General features: G+C 34.8%; 5 protein-coding genes and 1 non-coding gene across 7 annotated transcripts; 5 read left to right on the top strand and 1 right to left on the bottom strand.

The window, feature by feature from the left end:
- Nucleotides 1-2,236: 2,236 nt before the first annotated feature.
- Nucleotides 2,237-3,692, top strand: LOC103860634. The gene is made up of 5 exons (XM_009138274.3): nucleotides 2,237-2,652; nucleotides 2,767-2,917; nucleotides 2,986-3,056; nucleotides 3,146-3,349; nucleotides 3,444-3,692. Exons 1-5 carry the CDS (start codon nucleotides 2,455-2,457, stop codon nucleotides 3,480-3,482), a joined length of 663 nt encoding a protein of 220 aa, XP_009136522.1. The 5' UTR covers nucleotides 2,237-2,454; the 3' UTR covers nucleotides 3,483-3,692.
- A 1,163-nt stretch (nucleotides 3,693-4,855) lies between these two features.
- LOC103860635 (60S ribosomal protein L26-1) lies at nucleotides 4,856-5,523 on the top strand. The gene has a single exon (XM_009138275.3). The coding sequence runs from the start codon at nucleotides 4,927-4,929 to the stop codon at nucleotides 5,365-5,367; it is 441 nt and encodes a 146-aa protein (XP_009136523.1). The 5' UTR covers nucleotides 4,856-4,926; the 3' UTR covers nucleotides 5,368-5,523.
- A 702-nt stretch (nucleotides 5,524-6,225) lies between these two features.
- On the bottom strand, nucleotides 6,226-7,986 carry LOC103860636 (mitochondrial outer membrane protein porin 2). The gene is made up of 6 exons (XM_009138276.2): nucleotides 7,798-7,986; nucleotides 7,583-7,650; nucleotides 7,396-7,506; nucleotides 7,216-7,302; nucleotides 6,926-7,134; nucleotides 6,226-6,853 (listed from the first exon to the last, which is right to left on the bottom strand). Exons 1-6 carry the CDS (start codon nucleotides 7,844-7,846, stop codon nucleotides 6,547-6,549), a joined length of 831 nt encoding a protein of 276 aa, XP_009136524.1. The 5' UTR covers nucleotides 7,847-7,986; the 3' UTR covers nucleotides 6,226-6,546.
- An 11-nt stretch (nucleotides 7,987-7,997) lies between these two features.
- On the top strand, nucleotides 7,998-8,071 carry TRNAV-AAC. The gene has a single exon. It is a non-coding gene; the product is annotated as a tRNA-Val (tRNA).
- A 154-nt stretch (nucleotides 8,072-8,225) lies between these two features.
- LOC103860638 (zinc finger protein AZF1) lies at nucleotides 8,226-12,784 on the top strand. 2 transcript variants are annotated; one of them, XM_009138278.3, is made up of 2 exons: nucleotides 8,226-10,797; nucleotides 10,924-12,784. In XM_009138278.3, exons 1-2 carry the CDS (start codon nucleotides 10,456-10,458, stop codon nucleotides 11,095-11,097), a joined length of 516 nt encoding a protein of 171 aa, XP_009136526.1. In that variant the 5' UTR covers nucleotides 8,226-10,455; the 3' UTR covers nucleotides 11,098-12,784. The 2 variants fall into 2 exon arrangements, with proteins under 2 accessions (XP_009136526.1, XP_033142679.1); XM_033286788.1 differs by having other exon boundaries at nucleotides 8,226-12,784.
- A 4,083-nt stretch (nucleotides 12,785-16,867) lies between these two features.
- On the top strand, nucleotides 16,868-19,069 carry LOC103860639 (LOB domain-containing protein 38). Its single transcript, XM_009138281.3, has 2 exons — nucleotides 16,868-18,281; nucleotides 18,375-19,069. The coding sequence occupies exons 1-2, from the start codon at nucleotides 18,098-18,100 to the stop codon at nucleotides 18,914-18,916; spliced, it is 726 nt and encodes a 241-aa protein (XP_009136529.1). The 5' UTR covers nucleotides 16,868-18,097; the 3' UTR covers nucleotides 18,917-19,069.

Below are 19,069 nucleotides of genomic sequence, written 5' to 3' on the forward strand. Positions count from 1 at the left end.
TATCTGCTGTTTGGTCGGTAGACCGAACATTATGGGTAGCTATTTTTAAATAATAGTATTTAATTTTGGTTTTGGCCAATCAGAGTAGAGATATGGTGACAGATAAACTAGAAGCTTGGGAAGAAGAACATATACACCACTCGTGATAAAGATGTGCGTGAACAACACGTACGTCCACTATTATTGGCGGGTGCCGCTAGAGATGTCAAATGGGCGGGTTGGGCAGGTCTGGATGTGTCCGAATGGACTTCATTTTTTTGCTGGACATTTTTGGTCGAAGCCCAAATAGAACCATGTCCAAATGAGACCATAACCAAATAAGACAATGTTTTGTTGCGCTATCCATGGGCGGCCTATACGCCCACTTAATGTAAACAACATAATTTCAGTTTTAAAGATTTAAAGATTTTTAAGTTTTCAATTTTAAAAATGTCATATACTTAAACTTTATGTTTTAAACTTCATGTTTCAAAATTATAAAAAATACAAGATAAGTTCAAAAGATTCGTGATTTCGTCTGACTTGCGGAAACAGAAACAGTCGTGAGACTCGCCACCAGCTTCGTTATGAACACAAATCACCAATCCATCTAACACCTAACCCATAACACAATATTAGTAGATGATACGAATCGTACCTAATAGTGAAAACCCATAACACAAATCACGAAATCAAACCTTAAGAGATGATGAAATCAGAAGTTGGTGAAGAATCGAAAGAGAATCGAAGAAGAACGAAGACGCGGAAGAAGAATCGAACACGAAGAGGAAGAATCGAATACGAGGGCTCGAAGAAGAAAAATCGAAGACGAGGACTAGAAGAGGAAGAATCAAACACGAAGAAAAATCGCAAGAGTAAGACGGAAAGAAAAAAAAGAGGTGATTTGTGTTTTTCTCAATTTTTTCAAACCCTAGTCATTTAAGGTTATTGGGCCGGCCATTGTCCAATTGGTTAAGTCCAATGTTGTCCATAGATATAATTGGATTCACCCATCTGGACAAATTTTAATTATGGTTTAATATGGGTGTGTCCATTTTGGACCATATTGATTTGGACACGGGTCACCCATTTATAGCCTGCCCATTTGACATCTCTAGGTGCCGCCAAAGGAGCTTGCGGTGCCAGTGATACTGGAGATCAGGGGAGGTGCATTACATGTGTCGTTTACCCTTAATCGTGGTGATTTTGTATGTAGAATTGTAGATAAACATTTGATTGAGTTCTCTTTATCATGGGCTTTTTAACTGACCCACGGTAATGGGGCAAACAAGATGATCATTTTATTAACCATGAATTTACTTCCAAATAATTCTTTTCAAATTAAGTAAATTTCGTATTATATGCCTTTGTTTGAGTATATTATGATTTATTTTCTTTCGGTTCAACAATACACTTTTCATTAACCAAATTCAAGAGCTTACAACCGGTTTATCAACATCTACAAAAGTTTTTAACCACGTTAGTAAAACAGAATACAACTTAGGTATAAAGAACGCGAACGTATAAGTTTCCTTGAGTAATACTCCACATCAAAACCTCGATTTTCTGCCATCAAGAAAGAGATTTTGAAATCTGCGATAGAAGTTTTATTGTCGGTCACATAGATTTTTCTCCATTGATTAGCTTTTTTACCACCATGGAATCTGTCTCAAAAACCACTCGTGTATATCGAAGTTTGAGAGAATTTGAATGGCCCATCTTAGTGCTTCAGCCTCTGCTTCTAACGCTCATCTCAATCTTGATAGCTTCCTCGCTCCTGCCCACACTTGATTTCCATGATGGTCTCTCGCCACCTATCCTATTCCACCTTCTCCCGTATCTTTATTCCAGGCTCCATCGGTGTTACATTTGATCCATGTTAGTGGTAGTGATTTCCATCTCTGATCAGGTTTCTATACGGTGATGTTTTTAACCTCTACACTTTTAATTTCTTCTCTGCTTTTTCAGTGCCTCTCGTCCTCTTTTGTTTTAGTAATCGTATATTATGATTTTATTGTTTGATACTTGAGTGTGTATTCAATCTATTATGATTTGATTGTTAATAAAAGTGTAATTTTAGTTGAATTTAAATTTTTTACTATGATTTTAATTAAAATAGTTTAAAATATCATATAAAACTATGATATTTGAATAATTTATTTTATTTTAAATTATAAAAATTCAGTAAAACATTTTGAATATCTTATAAACCTAAAATTTACAATTAAAAATATTTTAAGGGACTACTCCTGTTTTAAAAAAATTGGCATGAGTATACTCAGTCGAGTGCGGGTCAAATAAAACCAGACCCGAATCCGGAAAAAGGAGGTTATCTATTGTTTAATTGCGCCAGCGAAATTAGGGCACCCCCAATAAACCCTTGTCGACCCTTTTCCACCGGAGAGCTCAAAGTTCGCCGTAACTCGGAGAAATAGAGAAAAAAATATATTAAATTTACGGCGGGAAAGTGTAACAATGGCTGACAGGGAGAAAAGTGGAGGAGATAGCAGCAGCAGCGAAGATGAGGATCCCAAGTGGAAAGCCGCCATCAATTCGATAGTCACCACCACAGCTTACGCCGCCTCCGCCTCGAAGCTCGCAGCTACTGCTCAGCAACACGAAGATGGAGACTTTCGCGTCAAACCTAAAAAGCTAACACATGCCCAAATCAAGGTTAGTCATTGCCGAATCATCTTATTAAAGTAGAGAATGTGAGTATAGTTTCAATGTCTATCTTTATTAGTGTCTAGTTAAGGTTAAGTCATCATTGGTAAAGCTTGAAAACAGGTGAAGAAGCTTTTGAATGAGATGGTGGAAAATACTTTAGACTTTGTGAAAGATCCTGTCGCTGTTGTTCCCCAAAATGAAGAACCCGAGAATGACTGTGGAGTTCGGCTTTTTAAGCGGTGTTCAACAGGCATTGTCTTTGATCATGTAGGTTAGTCATCACCACCACCACGCTCTCTTCTAAACTCCAGTGAAGAAACTTATTGTCTTGTTAACCAGATGAGCTTCAAGGACCTAAGAAGAAGCCTAATTTACACCCCTCTAGAGGAATTGAAGGAAGCTCTAAAGAGGTTTTCATTGAACACGATTGTTCTGTTTTATAGCGGAACATGATTCTGTGAAAGCTAATTTCTTTGTTTTTTTTTTTTTTTAATTGCAGTTTAAGAAACGAATAAAATCAATTGCGGTTGACGGGTCCGATGTCTTGTCTGCTGCTGTGGAAGCAGCTAAGAAAGCTTCAGCTAGACTGGAGGCGAAAGAAGCGGCTGCGAAAGCTAAAGCTAAGAAAGAAGAAGAGAGAGTTGCTGAACTGAAGAAAGTAAGGGGAGAAAAATGGCTACCTTCCGTTGCACGGGCTTTGCAGGTAAAAAACTTCTCATCTTCTTGTTTTCATTCTTGTGTTTGTATGTATATACACATGAACTTGACAAAACTCTCTGTGTATATAACATTTGCAGCTAAACAAAAATTCGACGGCGAGATCTGCAAAATCGTAAACATCCATTCAATCAACTTTTATATCAAGTTTGGAGAGAGTGAGATCATTTGGTCTTTTTGATGTAGTGAGAGTGAAGTTCTTCAGAGATGTTGTCTTCGTCTTTAATCCAAACGAATTATATATTCTATTCATCATATATATGTCCTCAACTTTTGCATGATTTTATTGTTTCACGATCATATAATGGAACAAATTGTTTTGACATTTAGTTTACCGAAAGTGCGTTAAAACTTAATTAAATCTTAGAAAAAAATCAACCAATAAAATACAAAAGAAAAATTGATGTTCTTTCAACTTTCGAAAAATATATAATTAAATATTATAACGAATTTTAAAGTAAACGTTTGACAATTTTTGTACTCACTCTAATATTTTAATAAATTTTTAAGAATATTTTTCATATTAGAAGATTCACACAAGAGCCGCTTTTTTTTTCATCTATGTTTTCTCTCTTGTATCTTTCACAGAGAAAATGAGAAAGCGATTGAGTTTTGATCGATGCTGGTTCTTCTTTCCGGCTTCGATTTGTTATATAGCCACCGGATCTTGTCCGGTTTCTGTTTCCCGATAGTTCTGGCTTTTGACACTGGGGAGAGGTGGTTCACATAACATCATCTTCGCCGACTTTTATCTTCGGGAAAAGGTGATTCCTTTTCATCATCTTCGCCAGCTTATCACCGGTTTGATACCAGTTTTGTCTACCTACAGTTCTCTTATTCTGAGCTACAACCTCTTATCTCAATTCTCTGATCGCTCCTCTTTTCATGTGTTGGCCGCTACATCTTCAAGTTTATTCTTATCTTTAAAAATGTCAATGTTTCTTGGTTGGAAGATTGGAGTTTTGGATTCAATCGTAGGGCAGTTGCAATCTTTTCATCAAATCGTAGATCTGTCAGGGTTGGTTCATAGTCTTGAGTTTAAGGGATGTTTTGTTTGAGCGGTTTTTTCTCTAGTTTGGCTTTGCTGATGGTGGAGCTGGCGCCTTCCTCTACGGTTTTTCATTGGACTTATGAGTCATAAGATGTAATGTTTAGTGGTCTGTTGTTTAGGCTTTTTTTGTTCGGTTTATGGCTTTTCATGGTCTTTTATATTTATGTCGTTATTGGGTTTCGTCTCTTTTTGGACTTAATCTTTTAATAAAATTTTGGTGGAAAAAAAGAAAAAAAGATTCACACAGTTTCGGCTTTTTGTTTTCCAGCAATTCCCTTCTCTCAAAGTTTTTCAGGTCGCATGTGTAATTTTAATGATAAAGGCGCATTATAAAACTCACAAGAGTGGTAGTCGCATAAAAGCCCAAGCCCATTATACACAAAGCCCTAATTTTTCTCCTAAACCTAGCTCTGTAACAGACTATATATTCAGTTAACACTCTCATCCGCTTCCTCCTTCCACAGAAAAAAAACCCTAAAGAGACCTTCTCCATTTCCAAACCGGCGGCGAAAATGAAGTACAACCCAAGAGTCACCTCCTCCCGCAGGAAGAACCGCAAGGCTCACTTCACAGCCTCCTCAAGCGAGAGGCGCGTCATCATGAGCTCCCCTCTCTCCACCGACCTTCGCGCCAAGTACAACGTCAGATCCATGCCCATCCGCAAGGACGACGAGGTCCAGATCGTCCGCGGGACCTACAAGGGACGCGAAGGAAAGGTCGTGCAGGTGTACCGTCGCAAGTGGGTGATTCACATCGAGAGGATCACGAGGGAGAAGGTGAACGGCACCACCGTGAACGTCGGCGTGCAGCCGTCGAAGGTTGTGATAACGAAGCTGAGGTTGGATAAGGACAGGAAGTCGCTTTTGGAGAGGAAGGCCAAGGGCCGTGCCGCGGCGGATGAGGACAAGGGGACCAAGTTTACTGCTGAGGATGTTATGCAGAACGTTGATTAAACACAAAGGTTTATTATCTTTTTAGTTTTTGATTATCAGCGAGTACTCTCTTGGCTTTGAGTTTTGTTTTGTCGGATGTTATATTTATGTTTCGGACTTGAGAAGGATTATTTCAATTTCGATTATGAGTTTGAAGATTTTGCCATTTTCTTCATATTGCTTGTTATATGAATGTTTGCTTATTAGTTGATTGTGGTTATTGAATTTGGTAGCTAAGGTGAATTGATTTAACATATGAATTGTGCGAGTAAGCTAGAGATTTGATAGTATGAGTTATTGCCTATGGGTATAGTTTTTATTTTATGCGTGACTTCAAAATCAAATCTTTGTACGAAGAAATCATTTCAGTTGTTTTTAGAATTGAAAGATCCATTTATTAGTGGTGGCTTTCTTTTTGTATTTAACCAATGTCTCAACTTCGAATTTAGAAGAAAAATCACTTGTATAAATAATCAGTTTCGTTCTCTTGTGCTTCAAATAATGCTTATTCTTGTTAGTGTATAAATTTCTTACTAATGGTTTTTGATTCATTTTGCTTCAAACTACTTTGTCAAGTGCTCTCTTGACCCAATTTCGCTGAACATGAAAATAGTATACACAATTAACCACACCAGATTCATTTCGCTTCCGAAAATATATTTTTCGACTGAAATTGATATAAAATGGTTCCATTTGGGCATAACCAAAATATTCCACTAAGTAAAAAAGTGAATACGAATTTGAAAAAATATTCCACTAAGTAAAAAGTGAAAACGAATTTGAAAAACAATATACTACATGAGGGTTTACAAAGGATCTTATGTTTTCAATTGTTTGTTCGGGCTCGTAGTCACGCTACAAAACATTAAGTCCATCGGATGCACTGATAATACTGTTTTTATTCTATCTGTTTGGGCATCTACACATCGATCTTCCATCAGGGTCTCTCGTGCCCAAAACGAACATAGGAGACTTCAACTTTGAAAAAAAAAAGAAGCTAAGATTGTTTGATTGAGCAAGGCTCAAGAATAGCCTAAAAAACCAACAAATGCGAAAACTAATTCTTCCAAGAGAAGTTTTACCTTCCCACAACTCATTATTTAACTGAATACAAAACCGAAACTCAAGCCTCTCCACCAACGGCATACGAGAGAGAACAAAAAAGGTCATTGGTAACTTGTAGCTACTAAGCTCTCTTCTTCAAGGTTTAAGAGCAAGCGAGAGACCAAACCTCGGGTACTTCTCCAACGTCTTGGTATCAATCTCCCCAGAGATCGTCACAATCGACTTCGGCAGAACCTCATGCTGCACAAGAGCACCAAGCTTACCGTTACTATTCAACTTAGCTTTCACACTCGTCAAGTGATCAACCGCATACAACCCACCAACAGTAATCACGTTCTCATTCGTCGAGAACTTCCTGTAAACCTCCCCCACCGCAGCGCTCCTCTTGGACTCATCTAGGTGTTGAAGATAAGAGGCTTTGATCGAATCTGCTTTATCTCCACTGTAAGTAACCAAAAGAGTTGTTTCAGATTAATCTATTAATAAAAGGAACATCTTTATTTGATCATCTTACAGTATTATGGAGGCACATTTATCAGGCTTTGTGACACTGATACCGAAGTTGTACTTAGTGAAAGACCGAGAAGTAGTGTCGTATCCAGCTTCGGCACCGAATGAGATAGTTGGGGAGCCAAGAGTAGCTGTTAGATCAACCAGAGGGTTTTGTTTCAAAGCTGCAGTGGCTGTAACCGTCGCGTGATCATGGAAGTATTGAACCTCTAGCTGTTAAAAAAAGAGTTAGAAAAAAATCATCATTAATTATATATTTAGATTTAAAAAAAGAAAAAAGAAAAAAGAAAGCACCTTGCTGGAGTTGTAATCAGGCACTTTGAAGGAAGCGATAGCTTTCGTAGAGGGGAGGATCTCAGTGATTGTGATGGTTGTCATGACCTGCCCAAAGTTTGAAAAAGACATGTTTTTTTTTTTGAACTTGTTGTAATAAGACAAAAGTTGTTAATAAGGATCGAAGAGGACTCTTTGTACGTTTGAATCAGTGTCGATCTTGACGTCGAAGAGAGCGTTTCGGTACTTGTATTGAGTGGAAACATCAGCAGCGTGGACAACTCCTTTCTTAAGAACAGTTGAAGTAAGAGCCTAGGGACAATAAACATGTTATTAGCTAAGCAATTCATGTAAGATTGTTGAATAGGGGAATTTGAATTGAACTTACTACACCGGAGAGAGTGTTAGTGGAGATACTGAACTTCTGATCCGTGTTGTAATCTCTCGTCAATAGATCTATTTACAAAAAAAAAAAAAAAAAACTTGGAAAAATCAGCTTAAACCCCAGATTTCATCAGAAGATAAAATAAACTTAATGCAAACGGCGGCGTTTCGGTTCATGGCAAATCGAAAGCTAGAGAGGTAGAAGAGTATTATAATTACCTCTGGCCTTTTTGCCGATGTCGGCGAATAGTCCCGGTCCCTTACTCATCCCTGTTCCGAGAGCTAGCCTAAATAGATCGGTAATAAAGTTGCTAGAGAGAGAGAAAGACCGAGAAGAGACTCCACAAGGTCAAATATACACTGAAGACTAAAGTATATATTTTATATTCGATATACCTTTGTCAACAGTTTACTAAAGAGGTTTCGTGGTGTAGTTGGTTATCACGTCAGTCTAACACACTGAAGGTCTCCGGTTCGAACCCGGGCGAAGCCAATATCCTTTTGTTCTTTTTACTTTTCGAAAGAAAAATTTAGGCTTCCAGTCATTGGGCCTTCAGATGGCTCTTCTCAAGAGATTCACGGTGCAACGAAATGATGAATAGCCAGATCAATAGTATTATATTAACTTACAAACTATATCTCAAGTACGTACGAACAAACCCAACAGTGTCACAACTTAAAAATTGTTGATGGTATTGGTAGATTTCAACTAAGTATTTAAACAAAAACTTAGATAATCAGTATAACCTCGGATTTTTTTTGTTATTAATGAAGTTAGAGTTAGACGTTAATAAAATAAATCGATCATCAAAAAGAAGAGCTGAGTGGCAATGAACAAGAGTTTTGTGTATTCTCTGCTTTATCATGACAGATCTTTACTTGCCAAGGACATATTTATTGTGTAGCCCAAAGTTTATGTTAAACTTTTGTTGTTCTTTTTGTTCAAGTTAACTTGGGCCAAGAACACAAAATCAAAGGATAAAATTGATATTCTAATAAATTATTTGAAAGTTACATGAACATATCGAGTTCCATTTATAGAGTTATTTTTAATTATATAAATTTCTAAATACCTGGGGAAAAAAATAGATAAGAAAAATAACTTCATAAACTTTTAATTTCCTTGTGGAAGTCCCCTTAGTCCAATGGTCTGACTAATGGTTCATTAATGCTTCTACACCAGGAAGTTTGAGTTTCAAATTCCAACAAAGGCGAATTATGCAGATTTATAGAGAAAAACATATAGGAGATCTTCGGCATAGCGCAAGGAGTACCGTCAGACATGGATCTCATAGAACGGCTCAGGATGATGTAGTCAGACGTGAATCCTCATCAGATAGGTATAATTGCCGGCTATAAAATTATCTTGTAATATTTCTCATAGTTTGTAATAGCATATTAACCATAGACAAAAAAAAACCTTTAATTTCTTAACTTTTTGAGTTAAAATAATAAAACAACCAACCTTTGATTTTCATGTAGAAAACACGTTACATGAAACATTAAAATTAAAAAGGAAAATCAAATTTGCCATCAAATATCTCTCACTCACTCACTTGCTCCCGGGACCTCGTTTATCTCAACTGTCCATTCTACATCGTTATCATTCCATGTAACTATCTTCATTTATTTTCTGTGGTATTATATATCTATTTCTAGTTAAATAAAAATACTGTTATTCATGATTTGAAAACACAGTTAGAAAACAATTCTAGAAATTTCTTAAAAGAATTCGATAAAAACTTGAAACCTAAATTTTTGTTCTAAATATCAAACTTACAAGCAAACATAACTTAAAAAAAAGGAGAAAGATAATGAAGCTGGTGATCACAACCAATGTAGTAGCCTGAGCCTTAAGAAAGTCACGTACCGTCTTTTTTAAGTTTCCACCAAATCTCCATCCACGTCCACCATACATAACAATCCACGTGTCCAAACCAAATAATCAAACTTGATCCAGCCAATGAAAACACGACAGGCCAGCTATGACCCAGCGCCACACAGCACAGATTCACAGGTGAAAAGATTCGCTAAACTGGCCAAACCTTTAAACTAACTCTGCAGAGATTGTCAACTCAAAAGCTTCATCAACAACATATCCACGTTTACTAATGTAAATTATGAGTGGTTATATAGTGTTAGTAAATATTTTTATTTGAAATCTCTGTGATTGTTCTCTTTTTCTATGTATAATATTTTTTTCCCTTTGCAAAATAAAATAAATAAGGATAGATTGAATTAAGCTGATTAATACATGATTTGGACTGGTACCTATCGCCAAAACTGGCACAACTTTGATAAGTACTTTGATATTTCATCTGTGTGACTGTATTACCTTTTTCGGGGTTTCAATAAAGGTTGATGTTAGACTCTAATACATATATAGTTTACTTGATTTTATCCCACCGCACATCATTTAAATATAGGCATTCTTAGATTAAGCATTATAAGAAAACAAGTTGGTCCTATTGAAAATATGGGGTTTTCAGTTTCTGATGTTATTAATTAATCTAGAATTTCATATATTTATATATTTACATGGTGTTCAGATTTCGGTTTTCATATATTTTTATGTACGGAATGAAATTAGTTCAATGTTTATATTCCTCTCTGTATATATTAATAAAATATAATAATTATTAAAAATTAAAAAATAGGATGAGACATTAATGGCTATGGAGGAATAAGAGAAGAAGCACCACTTAGAGCCCACGTTCCAACTCTTAATCACCCAAAAATTATACACAAAGACGTGCTTCTCACATCTCATCTCACTCCCTCACCAGCTCACTTCACTCAATCCTCTTTATTTTTCTTTCCTTTTTTAATTGTTATACAACAATCTCTCTCAATCCTCAAGTAATCAGAGGTGACCATATGGCTCTCGACACTCTCAATTCTCCAACCTCCACCACCGCTCCTCCTCCTTTCCTAACCGAGCCGGAGAATCTTGAGTCGTGGACCAAAAGAAAACGCACAAAACGACACCGAACTGTAGATCAGTCACACCCTCCTTCCGAAGAAGAGTATCTTGCTATCTGCCTCCTCATGCTCGCTCGTGGCTCCTCCTCCTCCTCCTCCAATGATGGTAATGATCATCACTCTCCTCCTGCTCCACCGTCCGATCATCACCACCGAGACTACAAGTGCTCCGTCTGTGGCAAATCTTTCCCGTCTTATCAAGCGTTAGGTGGACACAAAACCAGTCACCGGAAACCGGTTAGTAATACTAATTGCCAAGATACTAATAACAGTGGTAATGGTTCCGTTACTAATAAGGGAAATATTAGTAACGGTTTAATTGGTCAAAGTGGGAAGACTCATAAGTGCTCTATCTGTTTTAAGTCGTTTCCCTCTGGTCAAGCATTGGGTGGTCACAAACGGTGTCATTACGACGGTGGGAACGGTAACGGTAGTAATAATCACGGCTTTGACCTGAATTTACCGGCTGATCACGATGAAACACTTGTAAAAAGTCAACTCTCCGGCGAAGAATTAAAGTCGGAGTCTGATTATTAATAATTTTTACCGATCAGCTAGCTAGTGTGGATCATTAGCTGAGATGTTGATGAGTCTGTAATGAAAATGATTGGAGTGGACTTTGGATTATTTTTAGTTTCTTTTTTACGTATACGAAAAGAAAAAAAAATCTTCATATGATTATTCGTTTTTGGGTTTTGTTTATAAAAAGTAAATAAAGAGGATATATTTGGATTTGTATTTTGCTTTAATAAGAAAAATAATAAAGGAGAAATGGATTAATGAAACTTCTACTTCTTGGAAATTTCCTTTTTTTTTTCATTTACTACTTCCGCAAGCTAAGGAGCCACTTCTGTGACTAAGATTGTCAGTGATCTGTTCCTTACGATTAACTACTTTGCCAAACATTTTTAATATTTAAGCAATCAATTCCCAATTCGAAATAACATGTTTTGATTGGAGAAATTAGTATTAATTTTGGAAATGTTAGTATTAATTATTAAAGTAGTGATAGATCGGTTAGTAGTACTAGTACCTAACGAAGCTAATCCTTAAGTGTCATGTCGTCTTTGATTACTATTTATCCATTTGATTGGTTGGCACTCACACTTCCCTCCACGCTTTGATTTTTTTTCTTTTTATAAATCTGTATTACTTTTTTCATGAGTGTTAGGAGACTAGTTATTATGATAGTTTATTACGTTAAATATCGTACACGTCCTAATCGATCCCAGTTCTTGTGTATCTTATAAGAAAAAGAGTAGTTATGCATTCCGAAGAAAAGGTAAATTTTGGGTATCTTCTCTGAATTTAGTGCCCATATATACATAAGACGAGTAGTATTATTTTTGACACTGAAAATTGATTTTTAAATCTTACATTATCGAAAAGGTAATTTTGGCTAAGTGGCAAATAATGACTTGTTCGTATTTGTAGGCAAAACTCGGTCTAATGAATTTACCAAATTTCTTGGGTAATTTGCAACATGTATTAATAGTACGGCCTTATATGTGTGTTAAAGGCCTAAGCAGTCGTATGATCCAATAACATCCAAATTCTTTTTGCAGTGGTGCCGCTCAAATGGTGCAGTGTACCAATGACTCATCATTGTTTGGACATAGGAAAACTGTATTAGAGATCATAGTGGATCCTGTCTAATAGCTGAGAACTTAAGCCCAATTATGTTAATAGACCAGGTTTTATTTTAAATAATTAAATCAGAACTCGGCGTGAAATAGATTTTGGAACAAAAGAAGCAATATACCCTATTGGTTAAACTGGTCAGTTTCGGGAAGACATATTTAGTGCTACAGAATTTACTGGATATCATACCACTAGTGCAAAGGACGGACCGATCGTCTATATGCAGTTGAGATTTATTGTCGATTTTTCTCCTTTTTTCTTTTGATATCAAACTGTCGCATGTTATATAGCACGGTTGTTCAAAACCTCACTAATTATCCCCAGCAAAAAGAGCATACGTGCATGTTAGAGTTAGAAATTGTTAGATGATCCATTGTAAAAGAATGGGTATGTGAATATTGGAAAGCCTAATCTAATGTGACATATATACACATGTATATATATGATATGATTGAGAGAATTTTTTTTCACTTCAGTTGAAAAAAGAAGAGAAAATGTTTAGGATCAAATCGGTAGACTTTTTTAAAAAAACTAAACCGGCGATAAATAAATTCGAAAAGTATTATATAATTTTTATTTAATAGGAAATTTGAAAGAATATGAAAATATATAAATTTAATGAAATTTAGTTTCCAGTGAATTAAAAATTATACAACTTTTATTGAAATTCTCTAAAATCACATCCACATGAGACTGATATTTTTTTAAAAAATAAAACTTAATAATATATTTTCAATCACCAAAATTTTACTAAAACATATATAAACAATATATAAACTACATTCTCAAATCAATAGTTCAATATCATTTTATTTTAAAACAATTTAAAATGTTTTTATAATAAATAATTATTATTTTACTACAAATCAATGAATATACAAACATTTTAAATTAAATGGAAAGAATTTGGATGGGATGTAATTCACAATTCATAAATAAAAGTTAAAAAGACGTAAATAAGATATTTTTAAACGGAGTAAATAATAGTATGAACACTGATAATATCTCAAATGAGTTCATACCTAATATGTATATAAGATATTAAAAGTAGAAGTGAGAAATGTCTTTTGTACAAGTGACTCTCAACAAAGATTTTAAAAGACTATTGATACATGTTCACCTTACAATGATACATATATTTTTAATGATTAAAATTGATCATATAACTAAAATAGTTTAAAAGAACAATTTAATAATGTGCAAAGACCTATAAGAAATACTTATGGATGCTAATACTCTAACATTACCGAAGTAAGAAACATGAATACATGATTTGAAGTCAAGCAGGGAATTTAGATCTATGTTGAATAAACTAGGCCTAGAACTAGAACAAACCACATGATCAAACTTAAGCCGTCACTACAAGAAAACAGCGGCATACTGAGGGAAAAAAATCGTCAGTATGTCGTCGGAATAACGCTATTCCGACGACATACCGACGAAAAAAGTCATCGGAAATAACTCCTCGGAAATTCATTTTTCCTCAGAAATCCCTCGGAAATTTCCGACGGAATTCCGAGGAAATGAATTTCCGAGGAAATTCCGAGGACCACAAGTTCGTCGGAAAGTCCTCGGAATATCCCGAGGAAGATGTCGTCGGAATATCCCGAGGGATACACTTCCTCGGAATATTTCCAAAATTTAAAAAAAAAAATATAAATTTATTTTTTTAAATTGAAATTCGAAAATATAAAATTAAAATTGAAATAGAAAACATATTTAAAATACAAAAAATAATAAAATAGTTTTTATAAATAAAAAAATGTTTTATAAATACAAAATTAGTTTTAATAAATATAAATATTTTTATAAATATGAAATCATCTTTTTATAAATACAAAATAGTTTTTATAAATACAAAAAATAATAAAATAGTGATTATAAATCAAAAAAATGTTTTATAAATACAAAATTAGTTTTAATAAATATAAATATTTTTATAGATATGAAATCATCTTTTTATAAATACAAAATAGTTTTTATAAATGCAAAAAATAATAAAATAATGTTTATAAATCAAAAAATGTTTTATAAATACAAAATTAGTTTTATAAATATAAATATTTTTATAGATATGAAATCATCTTTTATAAATACAAAATAGTTTTTATAAATACAAAAAATAATAAAATAGTGTTTATAAATCAAAAAAATGTTTTATAAATACAAAATTAGTTTTAAAATATGAAATCATCTTTTATAAATCCAAAAATCTAATTTATATACAAAAAACGTTTTGTATATTTAAAAATAGTTTTTATAAATACAAAAATAAAAAATAGTGTTTATAAATAAAAAAAAATGTTTTATAAATACAAAATTAGTTTTAATAAATATAAATAATTTTATAAATATGAAATCATCTTTTATAAATCCAAAAATCGAATTTATATACAAAAAACGTTTTGTAAAATCGAATTTATATAGAAAAAACGTTTTGTAAATACAAAAATAATAAACAATTTATAAAAAAGTTCTAAATCAATTCAACACAACCAAATCACAATTCTAAACCTATTACACAACAAATCACAATCCTACCCAATCACCCTAGCAAAAATCTATCAAAAAACTTCTAAAATCATCAAATCTACTTAAAACCTAACAAATAGGACCTAAGAGAGTGGGATAGAGTCCTTACATGATTTGTAAGGGAATGGAGAGGATTCGCCGGAGAGATCGTCGCGAGAGAAGGTGGAGAACGCCGGAAGGAGAGAGAGATCGCCGGAGAGGAAGAAGAGATCAATGGGGAAGAAGATGCGTTTCGAGTTTATAAAACTTAGGGTCGACGGATATTTTCCGTCGGAATTCCCTCAGTATTTTCAATTTCAATTTTCGCGAAATATTTGACGGCTTGTTTGCCCGGTTAAATGAAAATATTCCGAGGAAATTCCGACGGCCACTTAAATATCCGTCGGAATTTCCTTGGAATATTTTCATTAATTCGAAGAAAAAAAATATCCTGTGCATGTATTTCTATTAATTTATATTGTTCCTCGGAATTTCCTCGGAATATTCCGAGGAAATTCCGAGGAACACATGTTTGGGGTTTCAAAACATCAATTTTTTTTTGCCATATATCATTTCTTATACAAATGCAATGCATATCATTGAGGAATCTTTGTATAGATGATCATAAACCATGAAATAATAAAATTTCAAAACGAATTGTAAGTATTCCTTTTACCGTTCATTAAAGTGTATAAGTGTTTCTCTTATGTTGTGTGGATTTCGTTCATACAATCGGAAAAGTGTTATATAAGTGTTTCACTTAAATAAATTTTTAACTTCATAATCAGTCTAAGACACTTAATAGGGGTTATATAAGTGTTATTCAAACCGCAAAACGTTGTTTTCGGTTTAAAAACCCTACTTCCTCGGAAAAGCCTCGGAATATTCCGAGGAAATTCCGAGGAAAAACAAGTGTTCCTCGGAATTTCCTTGGAATATTCCGAGGCTTTTCCGAGGAAACAGAAACCCTAAAAGCAAAGCCCTGAATCGTCGGAAAAGTCTCGGACTATTCCGAGGAAATTCCGAGGAAATTCCGAAGAAATTCCTAAATCCTATTATCCCTCGGAATTTCCTCGGATATTCGTCGGTGTTTTCCGAGGAATATGATTTCCTCGGTATTTCATCGGTATATTCCGAGAAAATTCCGAGGAAACCCAAAATTTGGGTTTCCTCGGAATTTCCTCGGAAATTCGTCGGAATATTCTGAGAATCTCATTTTCCGTCAGAATGTCCGTCAGAATTACGCTGTTTTCTTGTAGTGCATCAAAATTTGATGTCAACTCTAAAATGAGTTGATCACTTATTTTAAAAAATTACGCAGCTGTTTTGACTCGAAATCCACCTAAATGAATATTATTAAATGTCAAATCAAATAAGATAAGTAAAAGATCTTTAACACAATTTCTAATTTGAGAAATAGGAAGAAATGAAGAATGATGTAAGGTCGAGAACCAATTCTATGTATACACACTATACTCATCTCTTAAATTTCTTGGTTCTTATAAGAGTCTCGAAGTTGTTAATGATGAGGCTGAAGAAAGTCTCCAAGTGGGAAGCTTCTGGCTAGTTTCTTTGACTGTTCTGCAATTAACGTGGATATCTTTTGATATCTATTGCTGACTTTTAATATTTTATCTTACGAGTTGTTAGTGAATACAATTTGAGTATTCCTCTTAGTTATATGAATTATTAATTAAATCAATTCGTATGTTCTATTTTGTGTGACATGTTATAAAGGTCTTAAGATATCAAGTTATTATCTTTTGTTTAAAAAATTGTTTACCGGATCTAAAATTTTATTGAAACTTTTGTTTTCCGCCCATAATTATTCGCTATGTTACATTGCATCAATTTACCACATGTCATATACAAACACAGTACTATATTATATTGAAATTTCAGTTTTTCCACCAATAAAATTTTGAAAATTCCAGTTTCCCTATTCAGAATTAGGCCTTATACTAGTAAGTAATACGTTCCATGACTAATACCTACTTTATCACACAACACTATTATAACATAGTACTGTGTAAGTAAGTTACATGCTGTCTTCGTGACCAAAGTTTTGGCCCTCAAGTATTCTGGATCGACAGTTTATATGACTTACAAATGTTTACTTAAACAACGAAGTTAAAAAAAAAACGAAGTTCAATGAATATGCATGCTTTTTAAATACTAAAGAAAATGAATTGATAGGGGAATAGATAAAGTATATACAAAACGGCTGCATTCAGTGGAAACTTGCCTGATTGACCGAATGCCGAGTCGGTAATGACCACCATGTAAAAAGCATGCATATTCATTAAACTTACATGAAGTAGAAGCATACACTTACATGAACTAAAGATTAATAACCATATAAATGCTTATATCTTTTGTTTTCTAATGTTAAGGACAAGTTATATTTAATTTGGTCACACACGTGAGACAACTAGGATCGTTGGCAAAATCCCTATATTTTCTTCTAAAACATTGTTTATACTAACCATCAAAACCCTTAAGGATGATTTAAGGGTCAGATGGTGGGTTTGTTTAGCTGAAGGGGCAGCTTAGACTTAACCCCAAACAAACTAATTTTCTTGGTTTGATGAATTAAACAAATTGTGTACAAGTCTACGTACATGAACCTTAGCTATTTGTAAAAGCATACATGAGATGATTAAGAAATGTAAGTTTAGTTTAACGAGTTCAACAGATTATTGAACAAATAGAAATGCTACTTTAACTTGACAATTGTCATCAAATACTCGAGATCGTTCACGCATGACGTTTATATGAATCATAAAAAATGAATAAAATTTTGAAAAAAGAACCAATGGCTGAGGAGGCATAGGCTATTCGCGGAGACACGGAGCCGTTTGCACTTTGCACCCATCACCTTGGAATCTCACTTTTACTTCTCTCTCCTAATCACCAACTAGTCAACAACCACACACCATTTCCTTTTGTAAAACTTAATTCAAATTCACTTTCTTCCTACTTAGTTTGTTCATATAGATTTTCTTGTTTACACAATTTAATCAATTGTCTAAGTATATTTGCCGAATATTTATTTTGCTGCAGTAATCATTCGATTTGCAAATTATTTAGTAGGGTTCATCCATTATTTATCATCCAATTAAAATGTTTATGATAAAATAAAAAATCACAGAATGGCCCATTCCTTAACTCAAGTATCAATGCATCTCTCTATATATACATTGGTCTGCTTCATCTTCCAAAAACATTGAATACCTTGTCGGAATCTCTATTATCTCTCTCTCTCCAAATATTTCTTTCTTGCATCCAAAGCAAATCTTCATCATCTTCTTCAAATTCTCTTGAATCTCCCAGATAACAGCAAACCAGGAGAAAATTAAAACATTAATTAATATTATCTGAAACTATGAGTTGCAATGGTTGTCGTGTTCTCCGGAAAGGTTGCAGCGAGACTTGCATTCTCCGTCCCTGTATCCAGTGGATCGAATCAGCCGAAGCTCAAGGCCACGCCACCGTCTTTGTAGCCAAATTCTTCGGCCGTGCTGGCCTCATGTCGTTCATCTCCTCCGTACCGGAATCTCAGTGCCCTGGTACTTAAGTAAACCAACTACTACTCTAAATCTGCTTTTCTTTAAAACGGCATCGTTTTCTGATCGTTGTAGGGGTATTTTGGTCATTTTCAGCTTTGTTTCAGTCCTTGCTCTACGAAGCTTGCGGAAGAACTGTGAATCCGGTGAACGGCGCCGTCGGGTTGCTGTGGACGGGGAACTGGAGTGTCTGTCAAGCGGCGGTTGAGACGGTGCTCCGCGGCGGTTCTTTGAGACCTATCCCTGAGCTGCTTACACGTGACGGCGGATTCCCGTCGCCGACTTCCGACGAAGCATCCGAGATTTGCATGGAGATGATGAATGATTCCGGTGATCGGAATGTCTACTACCACCACTCCAGATTCTCGAGCTCTAGGTCCAGAGCGACGGCTTCTCCGCCCAAACGGAGACGATTAGCGTCAGAGCAACAACAAGAACGACCGTCGTCGGAGCTAGATTTCTCTCTAATCCCTACTTTTCCGGTTAAAACGACACCGTTTAAGGAGGAAACGCGTCGACCAGAAACACCGTACTCGGAGGAATCCGTTACAACGGCGCCGTTTCTGGATCACATCGCCAGTGAGCGGTTTGTACGCGGCGGAGGAGAAACGACAAAGTTGCTCAACCTTTTCGCTTGAACGGCCTTGTTTTTTTTAAATTTTGGGTTAAAAATGTAATTTTGATAAACTTTTTTTGCCTCTTCGTGGATTAATATTTTGGAAAGTTAATACACTGGCAAATTACGTGATTGTTTTTTTCTTTTTGAACAACTCGTGATTTTTTTTCTCTCA

This window comes from Brassica rapa, chromosome A03, assembly GCF_000309985.2.
Source record: "Brassica rapa cultivar Chiifu-401-42 chromosome A03, CAAS_Brap_v3.01, whole genome shotgun sequence".
Taxonomy (NCBI): Eukaryota; Viridiplantae; Streptophyta; class Magnoliopsida; order Brassicales; family Brassicaceae; genus Brassica; species Brassica rapa.